This window comes from Bemisia tabaci, chromosome 5, assembly GCF_918797505.1.
Source record: "Bemisia tabaci chromosome 5, PGI_BMITA_v3".
NCBI lineage: Eukaryota > Metazoa > Arthropoda > Insecta > Hemiptera > Aleyrodidae > Bemisia > Bemisia tabaci.
Genome location: NC_092797.1, coordinates 3,103,827 through 3,119,332, shown reverse-complemented (window position 1 = coordinate 3,119,332; position 15,506 = coordinate 3,103,827). Strand labels below are relative to the sequence as shown.

General features: G+C 40.3%; 1 protein-coding gene across 2 annotated transcripts in view; it reads left to right on the top strand.

The window, feature by feature from the left end:
- The first annotated feature begins 2,439 nt into the window (after positions 1 to 2,439).
- LOC109037368 (uncharacterized) overlaps positions 2,440 to 15,506 on the top strand; it is a 212,774-nt gene continuing 199,707 nt past the window's right edge. The window contains exon 1 of one of the 2 annotated variants that reach the window (XM_019051981.2): positions 2,440 to 2,903. In XM_019051981.2, the coding sequence (XP_018907526.2) occupies positions 2,810 to 2,903 (94 nt within the window). In that variant the 5' untranslated portion in view covers positions 2,440 to 2,809. The remainder of the gene's footprint in view (positions 2,904 to 15,506) is intronic. The other variant, XM_019051990.2, reaches the window with a different exon arrangement.

Here is a 15,506-nt window from a genome sequence, read left to right as displayed (position 1 = left end):
GACTCGTTGAATTTATTTCCGTTAGCACCTGGCTTACATTCAAGAGCCCAAGGAGAGCTGGGGTGTAGTGCATTGAAAACTTCAACTTTCTTTTCTCTGTCTCTGGATGGTGGATGGGAATTGGCTTCCTGTAGCAATTTCCTACCTTCCAGCTATCCGTTCGCATGAAAAACTGCGAGAAAATACTGAAATGTCGCGAAACTTTCCTTTTTTTATGGAGCTTTTATTTCAGATTAAAACTGCGTGCCAATTTCCTTGAAAAAATATCCTGTTTTTGTTCACACCTGATTTTTTTAAGTTTTTAAGTTTTTTTCTTTCAATCTCGTAAAAAATCATTTAAAAAGACTTGGAGGAGCTCTCTACGGAAACCAAACCTTTTCACGATATTAAAAATAAGTTAAAATAAATCGAGCGTATTTAAATCAAAATAAACTATTTCCATTTTAACGTGAACCTTGTCATGTCATACTGATATGGATCTCAGGGCTCATGTCAGAATGGATATAGTTCCTTTTCATTTGAATCCGTGTAATTCAGCTAATTCAGCACAACACTTACCTATGTACAAATAATTCCACACTTCATACGTAAATTGATGACTAGTGTCCAAAATGAACATTCGTTCAGCTGGGTATGAAAAATACTTGTACCCTGGTAAAAATTGGCGATAAGAGCTGCGTTTCAAAATACCATAGGAATTCTTATAGCCGGCTAAAGAAGGCTACAGAAAATCATATAGCTGGCTGTAGAATGCGGAGAAAATCATACGGCCGGGCTTTACGAAGCGATAAAAAATTATGCAGCCGGGCTATAGTTCCTATCGACGGGCTTTACACTTTATCGCCTGGCTGTTGCTTTTTCGCCATCGATTATAAAAGGCTATAAGAAATTGTGTAGAAATTCGTGTGCTTTGGAAATCATTTAGTTTGATACGGAACCACTTTAATATTTACAAAACACACATTATATTTTCCTTTAGTACATATTTTTTTTTCATCAATTAAAACGAGAATAATCCATACAGGATGTGCAAACATTTCAAAATCATGAGTTGTATAACGCTGACTCCGCCAGATTAAATATTAGAGCCTAACACAAAGCGGAGCGGCGACGCACTGGCGCCTACAAACCTAACAGGGATACTTCACGCATTGCGCAACGCGTGAAGTATCCCTGTTAGGTTTGTAGGCGCCAATGCGTGTTTCGCGCTGGCTGCCCGCCTGCCACGGCGCTTGAAGCAACTATTTCACACAAGAGGTATTGCACAGTATCATACGAAACTGAAGGCGCTCTAATATATTAGTAATGGCAGGCATCCATCAAAAGTACGGAGCTTTCCTCGCAAAATAAATCAAGATACTACGGCCCAAAAAGAGAGCAGTATTCCGAAAACTCACTAAGTCCTAGCATCCGTAATTAGTAACGTTTAGCATACACTTTATCGTCTGGCTGCTGCTTAATCGCCATCGGCTACTAAAGGCTATAAGAAATTGTGTAGCCGGCTATAGAAACTAATGAAAATCTTACAGCCGGCTGTAGGTCTATGGTATTTTGGAACACAGATTCTACTGCCAATTTTTACCAGGGTATTGATTGAGTTGAGGCGAAAACATAGCCGTAACATAGGTCACAAACCGTCATAATTTTCATCTGTTCTAGCATCGTCTTTTGGGTCAAATCTTGACGAAAAAAAGAGGATGACTATGTCACCGGTGGAGAGTGTCACGAAAGTGGCTCAATACGCGAAAACTCGTCTATACCCTTGTTGCCCTCCTCAAATTGCAAGCATCAATAAAAATTAGTAATCAGAAATTGTTCTCAAATCTGCAGCTAAAGTAAAGGGCCATTCATATATTACGTCACTCTGAAATTCAACATTTTACACCCATTCAACATTGACCATCTGATAGGTCTAAGCTCGCACTTCCAAAATTGCATTTTGCTTTTTCTTCGTGCATGCGTATGATTTGCAAACACGAATACTTTAAAAAATGTCTATTTCTCTGGCATGAAGGCAAACTTGCTTGTTTCGCAAATGCCCGCAGTTTTCTCTCTATTTTTTTGCTTCTTCCTCTTTAATTTATGGTTAATTTCCATTTTTCCTAATGAAGCCTCTTGTTTCAACCGCGTATGTCGAAACGCTTGAGTCGCTCTTAACCAGTTCCCGAGCACGGTGCTTTTTCTCCACGGAAAACCGATTCGATTTAAGAATTACCGCGGCACCACGCTCGCCTTTCGACTGCCGCTGAGCAGTGACTTCCTAATGAGATGCTATAATCAGCCCTAACGAAAACACCGCACCGAAAGCGCGAGGGGCAGCGAGAAAGAGCGGTAAAAAATGCGGCGGTGTCTCAGGAAGGGAAGCGGAAATTCATATCAGATTATTTAGTACTAGTTATGAGCGCTAGTGTCGCGGCACTGTCAGACGCTGGCTCAAAACATGGTTCGTAATCCAGTAAGCGCTTGATTTCAAAGCGGGCGAGGCGCGCTTTCCTATCCACGCCGCTTGTTTACCGCTCCGAAGCGACCCTAACCTTACCTTCTCGCGTAATCTTCGGAGGCCCCATCTTTCGAGGGATTCAACCCTTCTGTGACGTCGAGATGAGTGCGGTCCTAGTTCGGCGATGAAACTTCCTACCCCTTCGAACCACGTTTTTCTGAAAGCTCGTTTCTGTTTTTTCTTGTACCTGTTTCATTTTTCTTTCACTTAGGAAAGAAAGTTCCGCGAATGGTATCGCGACTTTTGACGAGTTTCCGGCCTTGTTTTTAGTTTTGTTGTTTGTTGGTTTTGTGTATAGTTTCCGCCAAAATGGTTTTTGTTTTTCAAAGTTTAAGTGATATCAGCCTCAAGAAGTTTCTCACACTCGTTCTTCTGATTTACCTACACGTGGAGCGAATAAAAGGTGAGATGAGATCAATTTTTTCCCTCTCTCTTTAATTTCTTTTTCGTCGACTTGGGGCATACTAGGAGCTTTGCGAGGGAAGGGATGGGGGGAGGGAAGTGGAAAGACATCATCAAGGGAGATCTAGGGGACAATACAAAAACCCCTGAAGAATGATTTGTGGGACTCCCTCAGCTCCAAAAGGGGGTTCGTGGGAGTACCCTATCTCCAAAGGGGGACTCGGGGGGCTTCTGTTGGAAAATTTTGAAAACTTTTGAGCTGCATAACCAACATGTAATTCGAATTAAATTTTCAAATATTAATTATGTGTCAAACAATTATTTACTAAAACCCCTCAGCTTTCAAGAGGGAGCAAAGTAAATTTCTGGGAGAGGGGGGGGGGTAGACCCCTCCAGCCCCATACTTGCTGATGTTTGTCGATATTAATTGTTGTTTCTTGTTTATGTAAGGTGATTTCAGTTCTGCTTGTATCTGTAGTAATACAAACTTGCTTACTTATTTGACCCGCCTCGAATGAAAACATAATGAATAGCCAAGAAGAATGTAATTAAATGTTAACACATTGTAGTTGTCAATTTCGGATTGAGCCGACAACCAGTGTTTATTAAACGCTTGTTTTGAATCGTGAAAACTTAGCATTTCAATCAGACTTCTAGTCAAAGAATTATCATTTTGCCTTTGCGTAAAACATAAACGTTTCATCGGTGAAATGTCTACCTCAGCATCTGAAAAATCCTTGCAGTCCATCATTTATTACATGAAAAACATAACTTGCATGGATTGTTGGTCAGTGCTCAAATTTTGTTGATGGTAAACTTACATTTTTGCACAAAGGGCCGTAAGTTTGACTCTCTAAAATATTAAGTCTAATATCACCGTTAAAATTTACGAATAGACCTGGTTTGCCGTCTATAATCGTCAATTTGCGGACATTCGATTTAAAAAAATGCTCAACTTTCGACTTTCGATAGTACTTGAATGATGTTCAGTCTTCAATGAATGTTACACAGCTTTCAGGATTTCTCTCCAATGTACATAAGTTGTGGTTACAGCCTCTCGCTGAATTTTTTCCCTCTCTCTATTTTGTTCTAGTTTCGCTTGAGCTATGTGTTTGCTTGAGCTGAGAAAAAAAATTAAATAAAAACTTTGGAGAGTATCTTGTACATACGGGGGATAGTTGAATGGATACAGTTATTATTTTTTTCCCTGCGGTCCGCGACTAGATGAACTTTATGTCGGAATGAAACATGCGGGACAAAACTAGCTTTTTACGCAAAACGGATACGGCAGAGATAGGGAAATTTCAGCCCTCTGCCTCGGACCTGCGCAATGGTTTAAGCTGCCATGTTTTTTCTAGGTTAAGTTCAGGCTGGAGGAACATGACGTACTGCATTTAAGACGCTAAAAATAGTTCTTGCTATCTTCAGAGAAAAACCTTTACCCTCGATTAAGGTGTTTCAAAATATTTGCTCTTGCCTTCTTTTTCCAAAATTAGACTTATTATAATTATTGAAGTACTTCTCGCTGAAAGAGCGTATAAGACTTTCCATGCTGCTGTGATTGTGTTACGTAGTTTTCTATCTGATATAAACTTATCCGACGATTCTACCATGAATTTTCTCCGAGTCTGTTTCGAGTTTTTCCACACTATTGTAAGGAAGTGAGTCGACTGTGAATATATTTTATCTGTCGCAAACCCTATTAAAAATTGCACCATCTCAGCAGCATTAAAAACTTCATACGCCCTATCGTCGGAAAATGCCTCAATTTTTGGATTCAAAAAGGATAATGGTTAGATTGAACATAATATTTTTCCTCAGTCTGGTCATAATTCGTGACAGAATGTTCCTAGTTAATTCACAAACTCCAGTCGGGTCAAATTTTTTCAAACGCAAAATTTCAGTCTAGTAGAATTCATTATCATCTGCGGAATTAATTTATGTTAGAGTCAAAACTGTCAAAAATTTCACAGAGAGAGAGAACATCCAGTGTCTAAAACTTTTTCCTGGAGCCGAAAAGAGAAAAAAACGGTGAAAGAGTCAGGATCATCAGCACCAAACACCAGGGAAACATCGTTGGATACGATGTTTTCACCCAAAACAGTGGAAATGAGAGACGGAGAGGATTTCCTGCTCCACGGTGTTACCACACCGCATATTAAAATTCCATTATTTTCTATTGCCTGATAAATAATTACGATTCTTCCCGCGAACAATTTTGGAAGGATGCTTAAGTCTTGTTTGCTCTTGACAGTAAAAGTTGGGCGTTTGTTTGACCTGAGGCGAGCTTGAGAAGAAAATGTTTTCGAATCTGAAAATACTCGGGGTGCTCGCGAATTCCTCCGGCAACATCTTATCAAATAAGACTTCAAAACACCAAACTTCACGTTTAAACTAATTTATAACTTTTCTTCCCCGCCGCGCCCTCTCACCCCTCTCACCCTCTCACCCCTCTCAAATCGCAGCGCGCTTATCATTCTCATCCCGAGGAGAAGATGTAACGTGGGAATTTCACTCCTAGCACGAACCCTAAGGATTCCGAAAGCTCTTTTTAAAGAGAAGCGGGATGGTTTGTGGCACGTGTTTAATATTATCTGTTACTTTTATTCCGTGATAAGTTGTGAGCATTTCGTCGCTCCTATGATGTAAAGGCGTATCTCTATTGCCGCGTGAGCCTTGGAGGGCATGCAGTTGTATAGAGAACAGAGTTCACTCGGGAATAGAGATACGCCCTTGCGTCCGAAGAGCGAAGATTTCAACAAGGCGGAAAGGCTACTTTCCAATGAATATGTAGTCCCGAATTAGTTATTCGTAGTTTCCTTAGAAGGGACTGCATTTTGCAACTCGTCACCTCCCTGACAAAAGGGCAGTAACTACGTTTGACGATGGACCCTGTTGTCCATATAACTCAATGCTTTCCTGGGCTCATCTCAAATTGAAGTTACGCCTTTTTGTCAGCCAAGCGACGAATTGGGAACTACTATTTTTGGCTCTTTTTTTAAAAAAAACGTCAATTTTGCTCTGGGAAGAGACTTTTTGTCGTTTGCCGAACGAACTAACGTAACTCACTTTCAAGGTTGCAAAACTGACTCAAACAATAAAATATTTTACAGGAATATACATGTGCAATTTTTATTCAAAATTTGTCCGGTTTTTGCATGAGATCAGGAATAAAATCAGTAAAATTTTCAGTTTGAAATGCCAAAGATTCTCCTCGTGAAAAATGCAATTCGCGAGAGGAAATTTGGCAACGTTCAGATGTTGTTACGTTCTTTCGTAAGGGAAACGAAGTTTTGATCTCAATAATTAGGCAACGTATGGGCAGTTAAATCTTAACTCAATCAAGACCCCACCCCTGAGGATCATGACAAAACGTTTTGCAATCGATAAATTCACTCAGAAATGAACTTGACTAAACGTTAGGAAAGGAGCATAAATCACCAATTTACGAAACTCGAAATTGAATTCTATTTTGAATATGCACCGGGCGACGGGTGGAAAATCAAAAACACTAAATTCTTTTTTGATAGCTCAATTAGGTGGGGCACGGACATAAAACATTTTTCACAATATCGAACGGAAAAAGTAAAAATAAAAGCGATATAAATCACCTCCCCGTTAATTGATGAACAGAGCTGTCAGCCGCCCCCGCCTAGTTTTTTCCCGCCACCGAATTGAGCCCCCGGGCTCTGTCATTCGTCGCAGTGAAAAACACGCCATTTTATTGACTTCGGATTTATTTTGAAACACAACAGATTTTACTTCGCGTCACGTCTCAATTTACGACGTATGGGTTTCGCATATCTTTACTATTGGCCATTAAAGCTTGAGCCTTTGAAGTCTATGATCCACAGTGGCGCACAGTAGAACGAACCAACAGTAGAGGTCGAACATGAAATTTGTTGAAGAAATTTCAAATTTTCATGTTTCTTTTGTCATGAAGTCAATATCAAGAGGTGCTTTTGAAAGTAAATTTCACGAAAAACCAACGGAATCACTTTTAAACTTTTTTGTTTCATATTTTCGAAAACTTAATTAAGCTTTCAAAGTTTCCAGATTTTGTCAGACTTCTTCTGTTGACTCGTTCCATTGTGCGGCGTGCCGTGTTCGCGTTGAATCGATTGATGAACCTATAGAAAAGGATCGCACGGAAAAAAAAATTGCTGATTCAACAATTCAATTGCTAAAAACAGTGAGTGCAATGTTTCAACGCAGATTTTACAACAAAAAAATGCTACTTTAACCACCCCCGTGGTTAAATTAGTTTTCAATGTGGTTAAAGTAGCATTTTTTTGTTGTAAAATCTGCGTTGAAACATTGCACTCACTGTTTTTAGCAATTGAATTGTTGAATCAGCAATTTTTTTTTCCGTGCGATTATCGATTATTAAGGAGTTTGCAACTTCCAGATAGTTTCTGTTGTTCTAATATGGACGGTTGGTTATTCACACTTCGCTACCATCATTGACTCACATCGGGAGCTTTGTGGTTAAATTGTACCAAAGAAAAAAGTCGGCTGATCGCTGAAATTATAGACATGGGAGACGAAAAAATGACGAAGCGATCCTGCTGATGGAAGCGGATGGTTGCAATAGACAAAATATGTAAGTAATTGATGTAACCAACGGCCATCCACGAGGGACCTACAGTTAGTCCGTCATATTCTTCCATAGTTAATACCAACCTCCAGTTACAACCAATAGAAGTGCTCCATTTTCCATCTTTTCTACTTTTTCTTTGTCTATCGCTTTCTCTATCAGTTTCAATGATCAGCCCCAGGAGTCAACAAGACTGCGTTAAGCAGAAAGGAACCAAGTCACATCAGCTATTGTCAAATTTAATTGGGCAATTGACTTTTTTACATAAAAATGGTTGTGCGGATTTTTCTGCAAGTTTTAGTGAATTTTCTGCATTGTGCGAAGTAAATTCCTTGAATTTTTAAAGGAATGCGCACATACGTTCTCTTGTAAAAAATGAAATTTAGCAATAGCTGATGTGACTTGGTTCCTTCCTGCTAAATGCAGTCAAGCTATACTGCCGTGTTAAGGAAGAGCGACGTAAGAGCATTTGAGGGTTGACAAGTTTCCTTCGATAAAATGCTCAGTTTTGGAAAAAGTTATAAATATTTTTCTTTGAAATTTTCAGGACTTTTCGCTGGAATTGCGAGTAAAATTATCTGAAAAATCTGAAGGAAAACATTCATAAGTTTACCACGAAATTGGAAGAAAAGTATTCATAAGTTTAACTGTAAATTTGTATTCTATCAAAAGAAATTTGGCGACGCCTGAAGGCTCATTCGGCGTTTTAGCACGGCAGTATAATTCGGGTTTTTCTCCAAAATGTCTAACAGGAAGGGAGCGGCAACAAGGCATTTGTGCATAACATCGATTCGGATGCTTCATTCCACCCAATCAAGTTGTCTCGTGCAATCCCTCAATTGTTTTCTTAATACAGCGAGCTTTTCAACTGAACAATTTCCTCCCGGCGTCTTGAATGCCTCGCAGCGGATATGTTAACCGGGATTAAGTCTCGCTAGCCGCGACCTATTTCTCTCGATGTCAATGTCACGCAGCCCCATTCCAGACCTAATTTCATTCACGGATACTTTCGGAAATTACTCTAGGCGCTACCACTCTTTCGAATCGTAGTGGCGAGGACCACCGGGATGATTATGGAATTGATAAAAAAAGAGAAGCCTTATACGTCCTTTTACCGAAAAAAATACCTCAATGGAGATGTTGCATGTGTGAGGAATTTGCGATTTGACTGTTGATTCTTATGTAAAAGTTCGCAAGAAACACGATGATGCCACTGGTTTTCTCTAAAATTAACTCCCAAGCTCAAAAAAAGCTCTCAAGTTGAGGCCAAAATGGAGGGGATATCCCACGCTATCCTGAGAGTCCACGTCTACATCAAAACAAATTCTCCATGCAAAGATTGGGAGCAAGTACATTAACAGGGCTGCCACTTTATTTGGGAACTCTAAAACTGAAAACACGGCATCACTGCTGATATATTTGCTCCCTATCTTTGCATGGAGAGTTCGTCTTGATGTAGAGGTGGACTCTCAGGATAGTGTGGGATATCCCTCCCATATTGGCTTCAACCTGAGAGCTTTTTTTGAGCTTGGGAGTTGATTTCAGAGTGGCACCATCGTGTTTCTTGCGATCTTTTACATAAGAATCAATGGCCAAATCGTAAATTCCTCACACATGCAACATCTCCATTAAAAACTACATTTCTTTTGAGAGTCAGTGCCTCCAAAACGTATGCGTAGAAACTCCTCACTAATTTTGTGGCCCCTCTAACGTAAAGGCGTATCTCAATTTCCACGTGATCCATGCCTTCCGTATCGGTAATCCTGGATTGCGCAAAAGGTCTAAGAAAATATATGAGGATTGCGCGAAAAGAAACCTTAGCATCTGCTACAGAAATGCGTGAATTTAAAATGAAATTTCTTTAAGTTAGAAGTTTGGCTAAACAGGACACAGTTGGAAAATAAACGCATTTTTATGTTAACGCTAGTTTAGGTTAGTTTGTTGACAAGTCATCGATATCTTACCTTCTAAAGATAAATGAAGTGAAAATATCGAATAATGATCTGGGGTGTAAAGAACTTTCCTAAGTTTTCTCAGAAAAAATATTTAATCGGGAGAAACGAGGCAACGTTGGAATGCTCACACATCGTCGAAACACAACGTAGGACTTTTAAGCTTTATTATTCGATGCCACGAGTATTCGAATTCGAATGATCGTGCCGAACACAGTGCGGCCAGCGTCAAACGTATATTAGCGCCTGCAAGACTTCAAGATTACTTCACGCATTGCGCCAAACGGTCAAGAATACTTCACGCATTGCGCCAAACGGTGTGGTCGGCGTCAAGCCCATATTAGCGCCTACAAGACTGCGTGAATACTTCTCGCATTGCGCCCAACGCAGTGCAGTCGGTATCTGAAAAATTCGCGCAATCCGAAGCATCTCCAAAAAGGTAAATAAGGGGGCATTCGCGCACTCCTATCGTAGCCCTCCGTATAACTCCATCCTTTCTAGGACTCATGCGAAAATACAGATACGCCCTCGCGTCAGAGGAGCGCCGATTTGGGTGTCGGCTTCGTCAGAATTTTCCCTGGGGTCATCTCCCTTTTCATTTTCGACTAAAAATTGTTGGATTGGCAACGCTTTATGGCAAGCGATTTCAGTCACCAACCTCGAGTCAAGTGCAGTCTGGCATTTCAGCTGGTGGTTGGGTTGCCAAGCATTCATAAAAATAAACCGCGACTCTAATAATAATTGAAGTCGGCTCTCACAGCTTTTACCGGACTGTCTATAATGTCAGGAATGAAGCAAAAAATACTCTGTCCATATCGATGGTGGAATTCCCAAACCAAGTTTTTAGGTTTGCGACGTCGCAGACTTCCTCTTAGACTTTATTTTTTCAATGGAAAGTTACTCGACGTCAATTCATAAAAATTTCCGCGATTTTTCTTCTCCATGCGAAAAAAATTCTGTAAAAATTTCAAGGAATCATGTTGACTTGTTTTCTATTAAAACAATGTAACACAGAAGTAGAGAATTTATAACACTGCAAAAGAGATGCGTAGGTTGGCAGTATTACCGACAATATGAATTTTTCTCGTCCAAAATGCCGACTAAATTTTCTTTCAGCACTCCAAGAATAACGATTCAGAAGGTTTCCTTCAAATTTTGCGTGCGTTTTTATAGAGAGAGTGAGGAAAAATCGCACCTAATGGGTCTGTTGCGCTAGTCACAGAATCGTGTTTTGGGACTTGATTCTTGTAGATTGGTTGAAAATAAAAGTAATTATCTGAACAGCAACTTTTCAATATTGACAGAGATATCGCGCTTTGAAAAATTCGGTTCAGGACATCATCCAACGCGGTAGTGACACCCTTCGTTTCTTCTACTTTGCTTTCATCAATCAGTGAGACATACATTTGCACCAATTACTCAACATGAAACTCAGATGAGAGCAAGGGTGTCATTACCTGCCGCGGTGGATGACGTCATAAACTGAATTTTTCTTAGACCTTTTCTCGGTTATTATTGAGGGCATGAGTTTGCTGTTTGGACGGATCTCATTATTTTTAGCTAATGTACGATAATCAAGCATCAAAACACGATTCTATGACCAGCACAACTGACCCATTGCAATGTGTGCTAGATTTCCTCTAAAAAATCAAACTTACAACCTTGCAATTTTGGATACGCATTTTCCGACTTCAGCCATCATTGATATATAATTTCTTTAGAAAACTGGGATGCAGAATTTCTCATTTCCGGGACCCAGAAGCCTGACATGAAAAAAACGATCACGACTGATGAAAGAATACGATTCGCTTATATTATACCTGCAGGCGCGAGGTTTACGTCATACACAGTGGCGAGGAGCGAGTGATCGATTTTCGATGTATCCCTATTTGAAGCTATGGTAAAGAATCGATTGTTAAGGTGATCGCTACATACACCCTGTTTATCGACCCTTTTCCATAGGTCTAAATGGCAGATCAATCGATGCATCGCAAATCACGAAACGCCACTGTCATACATCCGTGCTGTTGGAACATTCGCGGGGGATGGATCGACCAGAGAGGGTGTGGTTTTTCATAAAGAACCCACGTAAAATTTACGGGATTCGTGTTATTGGCGAATAAGTCGACTCGTGCGGAAAAAGCGGAATCCCGAAAAATCATGAGTCCTAGCTTTCTGAGCTACGAACGGCAGTCAAGGCTCATGAGTTTTTTTACCTCCGCGCTTTTTCACGGGTCTGCAAAATCTGCTTCACTCGCTTTGGCCCAGCTCATTTTGCCATGGTTTACGACGTATATCAAAAAATTTCAGTCGCGAATTTTTTATTTCTGCTAGTGTTTGTTTTGTGCTTCTTTCAATTGGAGCTTCTTGTAAGCTATCTCGCGTCGTAAATCTTTTTTATTCTTTTATATCAGCTCCTGAACTTACGTTTCGTTTTGAATTCATCCGAAATTATACCCTACTCCTTTTTTTGCCTCGATGATGAGAATCACACATGCACCGTATTTTTGCCTCTGCATAATAAACGAGCTAGGTAATAATCTTTCGAATAAGACAGAAGAGTGAATAAAGCAACTTTCTGAGCTCCCATCGAAATAGAACTTGAAAAAAGGGACACATGGGTCGAATTTTGCAATAAAAGGAATTATTATTATTTCCTGGTCATCCATGAAATCACCTGTCGCTGCAGAAGAACTTTTGGCATTTATATGGTCTTCATTTTTCCATAGGGAACTATACTGTATCTTACTCATCCATAAAAGCACCTATCTGTGCAGGGAAACTATTGGCATATGCGCGAGTTATACAATGATTCAAAATATTTAGTGTGAGTTAAGAAAAACGGACCTATCTGTAGAAATTTAGATGGGAAAACTCTCTTTCTTCTTAAAGCTATCATTTAGGTCCTTAAATGTGCAGGGTTCTTTTCAAGTGGATTTGAGCATCAAATTACCGAAATCCTAGCCTTCATAGGACTGAATTCAAGCCAAAATCCTCTCGGTTTGCGGTTTTTAAAAAGATCTAACGTCAAAGTCTATACTTTACTTTATTGTCAGTGTCATCAAATTAAGAGGCGTATTTCTACTATGAAACTTTGAACGAAAAAAATTGGCATCGATGGAAAGCTTAGAGGGCTTTTGATTCATTTTTCTCTCGCCGGGCTGCGCATAAAATCAAATGCAGGCCGCTCCCGACTCAGTTGCCACATCGGGCAATTTATCATCTATTTTCAACTGAGACCCTGAGGATATTCTGTCGATTTGTTGGCTCGGCGTGGCAAAGGTTGTGACCAAGTTCCCACGCCCATTTTCCTCCGTTTCCCTTGCTCTTGGCGCACCAGCTGCATAAGACTCGACGCCGTGTTGCTGCGATTTTTGTGCAATCCATGGATAATTAATGGAGACAATTTAAAGAGCTACCCAAGCGCTTAAAATAGGGGTGAATATGGTCAGATTTACCAATCCCAATAAAAAGCCTTCTGTGCTGTGCATGTAACCATTGACATTAGGGAGGATTGCGAGAATATGCTGTTATGCTAAGTTAGTCAGTGAATGTGAAGGATTTCTAATTTAGAGTAAACCGCAAATGCAGCGTGTTTATTACACTGAAAAAAATAATATACTGTTTTAGCATCTAGGATGTCAAAAATGTGTCTGGTGATCCCAAGATGCTGCTTTTATTGCCCCGCAGTTAACTTTACATCCTGTGAATGCAGATTCAATTGCGTGGGCAATGAAGGCAGCATCTTAGGATCATCACATTTCATCACATCACACATCACATCACATTTTTAACATCCTAGGTGCTACAACAGCATACCATTTTTTCTGTGTATAGTGGACTTGGTTGATCGACCAAATTCTTGGTTAAATCGACCCAAACCGAATGTTACCCTGTGACATCCGAGGGGCGAAAAAATTGTCCTGCTGAACAAATGTGCTCTCGTTCACTAAATTCACTCAAAGGTTGCGACTTGTAAATATCCTATCCAGGTTTAATCCTGACGGTTCGTACCTGGTTCAACGAGATCGCAATTTTCAATCCAAGGATTTGGCCCATTCAACCCAAAGAAAATCTAATCAAAAAATATTAACCGGACGTTTAGGCTACTTTATGATCTTTCTACCATGTAACACAAAATGTCGGTTTCGTTTTCGTTACTTTGCACCCATCATTCCTTATCCCTCCCTGTTTCGAAGCTCATATTTCTCGACACCCTGAGACCAATCGGCACCACCCGTTTCATCACTTTCCCCACGACCAATCATCCCCACCGACTTCCCCATCCCTCAAACCCTTTCGATCTTGACTTTGTTTCAACTCGGTCAATAATCCAAACGCCAGGTAACTTTGAGACGTGTCCTCCATAAGTTATAAGCCGAGGAGTTGGGCCGATGGGTAAAACGTCGTCTCTCTTACATAAAAACTTAACCATTTTTACAGATGAACCATATTTTCTACATCGCCGAATGCTTTCCGCGGCTCATGTCAAAATTGAAGTATGTTCTTACATTAGAGGAGTGATGATGAGCGTTAATGGCGCCAGGCGGATCGTCATCAAACTTTCCGTGCTTCCGAAAACTGCCGACGCCCGTATTAAATTTAATGTGACGCCGTTCTCGAATCATCTGCTCTAATAGCGCCCCCCTTTCACCCTTCCCTCTCCCCACGCGAACAACCCTGGCCCCTCGCGAATCGCCCTACGTGGGCGAGTGGGCCCCCGAAATGTAAAAACCACGTAACTGCAGAGAGTTTCCATTGTAGTTAAGTGCTTTCTGCATAAGTGTGTCGCTGGGAGCGCCGTGTTTAGCACATGTGACATGCTTGGGCACTTGGCACACTTCGTCGCTGGCTGACAAAAGAGCGTAACTGCACTTTAAGATAAGCCCGGCCCGGGAAAGCATTGATTAATATTAATGACAGGGTTCATCGGGAAGTGCATTTACGTCCTTATGTCAGATGGGTGACTATTTTGTCGCTCCTGACAAAAAAGCGTAAATACTTTTCTGTGGTCGTCTGGGCACGAACCAGTCACTCGGGCGACTGATTTCACTGTCATTTTTGTGGGTCATCCTCCTCTAAGTGGCGATTTCTGCGAGTTGTCATCATACTGTTATCAATGTACATGCAAAAGAGAAAAAGAGAAAAAAAGGGGGGAAAAACCAATACGTGACGGTAAAGATCTTCTTTTCTAAGTTTGGTAACAGGCTTGTAGACGAAGGAGGGGAGCTTGGAGGGGTTCAACTCAGTGGCGTTGCGTGCTTTGCGATGTATCGATTGATTTGTCCTTTAAAACTAAGAAAAAGGGTTGATTAACAGGTTGTTCGTGACGAACAACTTAAAAATCGATACTTTACCATAGCTTTAATTTAAATATCGCGGAAATGTCTTGTTTATGGCAATAGCAATGGTTCAGAAGTTGCGAAGTACAGACGTCGCAAACGCTCGCGTTTTATTTTTCTTCCATAATAAATTCAGTGAGAAAGGAGATTTTTGCACTTTTCTTATTCATAAAACTTCCAATTCCGAGAGACGACCTGAGTGTTCCCAGTAAAAAGTAATAAAATTCGCGCATCCAGCGTTTCATCAAAACGCTCATTTGTCAATGTTAATTTAATGAAATTACAATTTGTTCCCTTTGTTCTCTTTCCAGCCTCAGCCTTCTTCTACCGCTCATCCTCCTGCACAGCTTCAGTTTTTTTCTTCACCATCGTTAATTCTCATCATTCAGATTCGCGTAAATTCGTTAGGACTTTTTTGCCTTCCTTGTTTTAGGATAAAAAAGCAGCGTGAGTTTTGCAAGTTCCCCGAATGAAAAATGAAAGATAGATGAGATGGCAACACAAAAATGACGTTATAATTACCCTCAAAGGTATAAGCTTCAGAAGATGATAATTCATGCTGAAAGTACTTTCTAATTTTCAAATTGATTCAACCAGTCTCTTTTCCAAGTATTATTTGTGATAGTTTCTTACAATATTTCAAAAACTTGACCACAGTTTTGAACGCAGGCGTGATTTCATTCAAGAACAAGAGACCTTTATCTTCAGCTCTT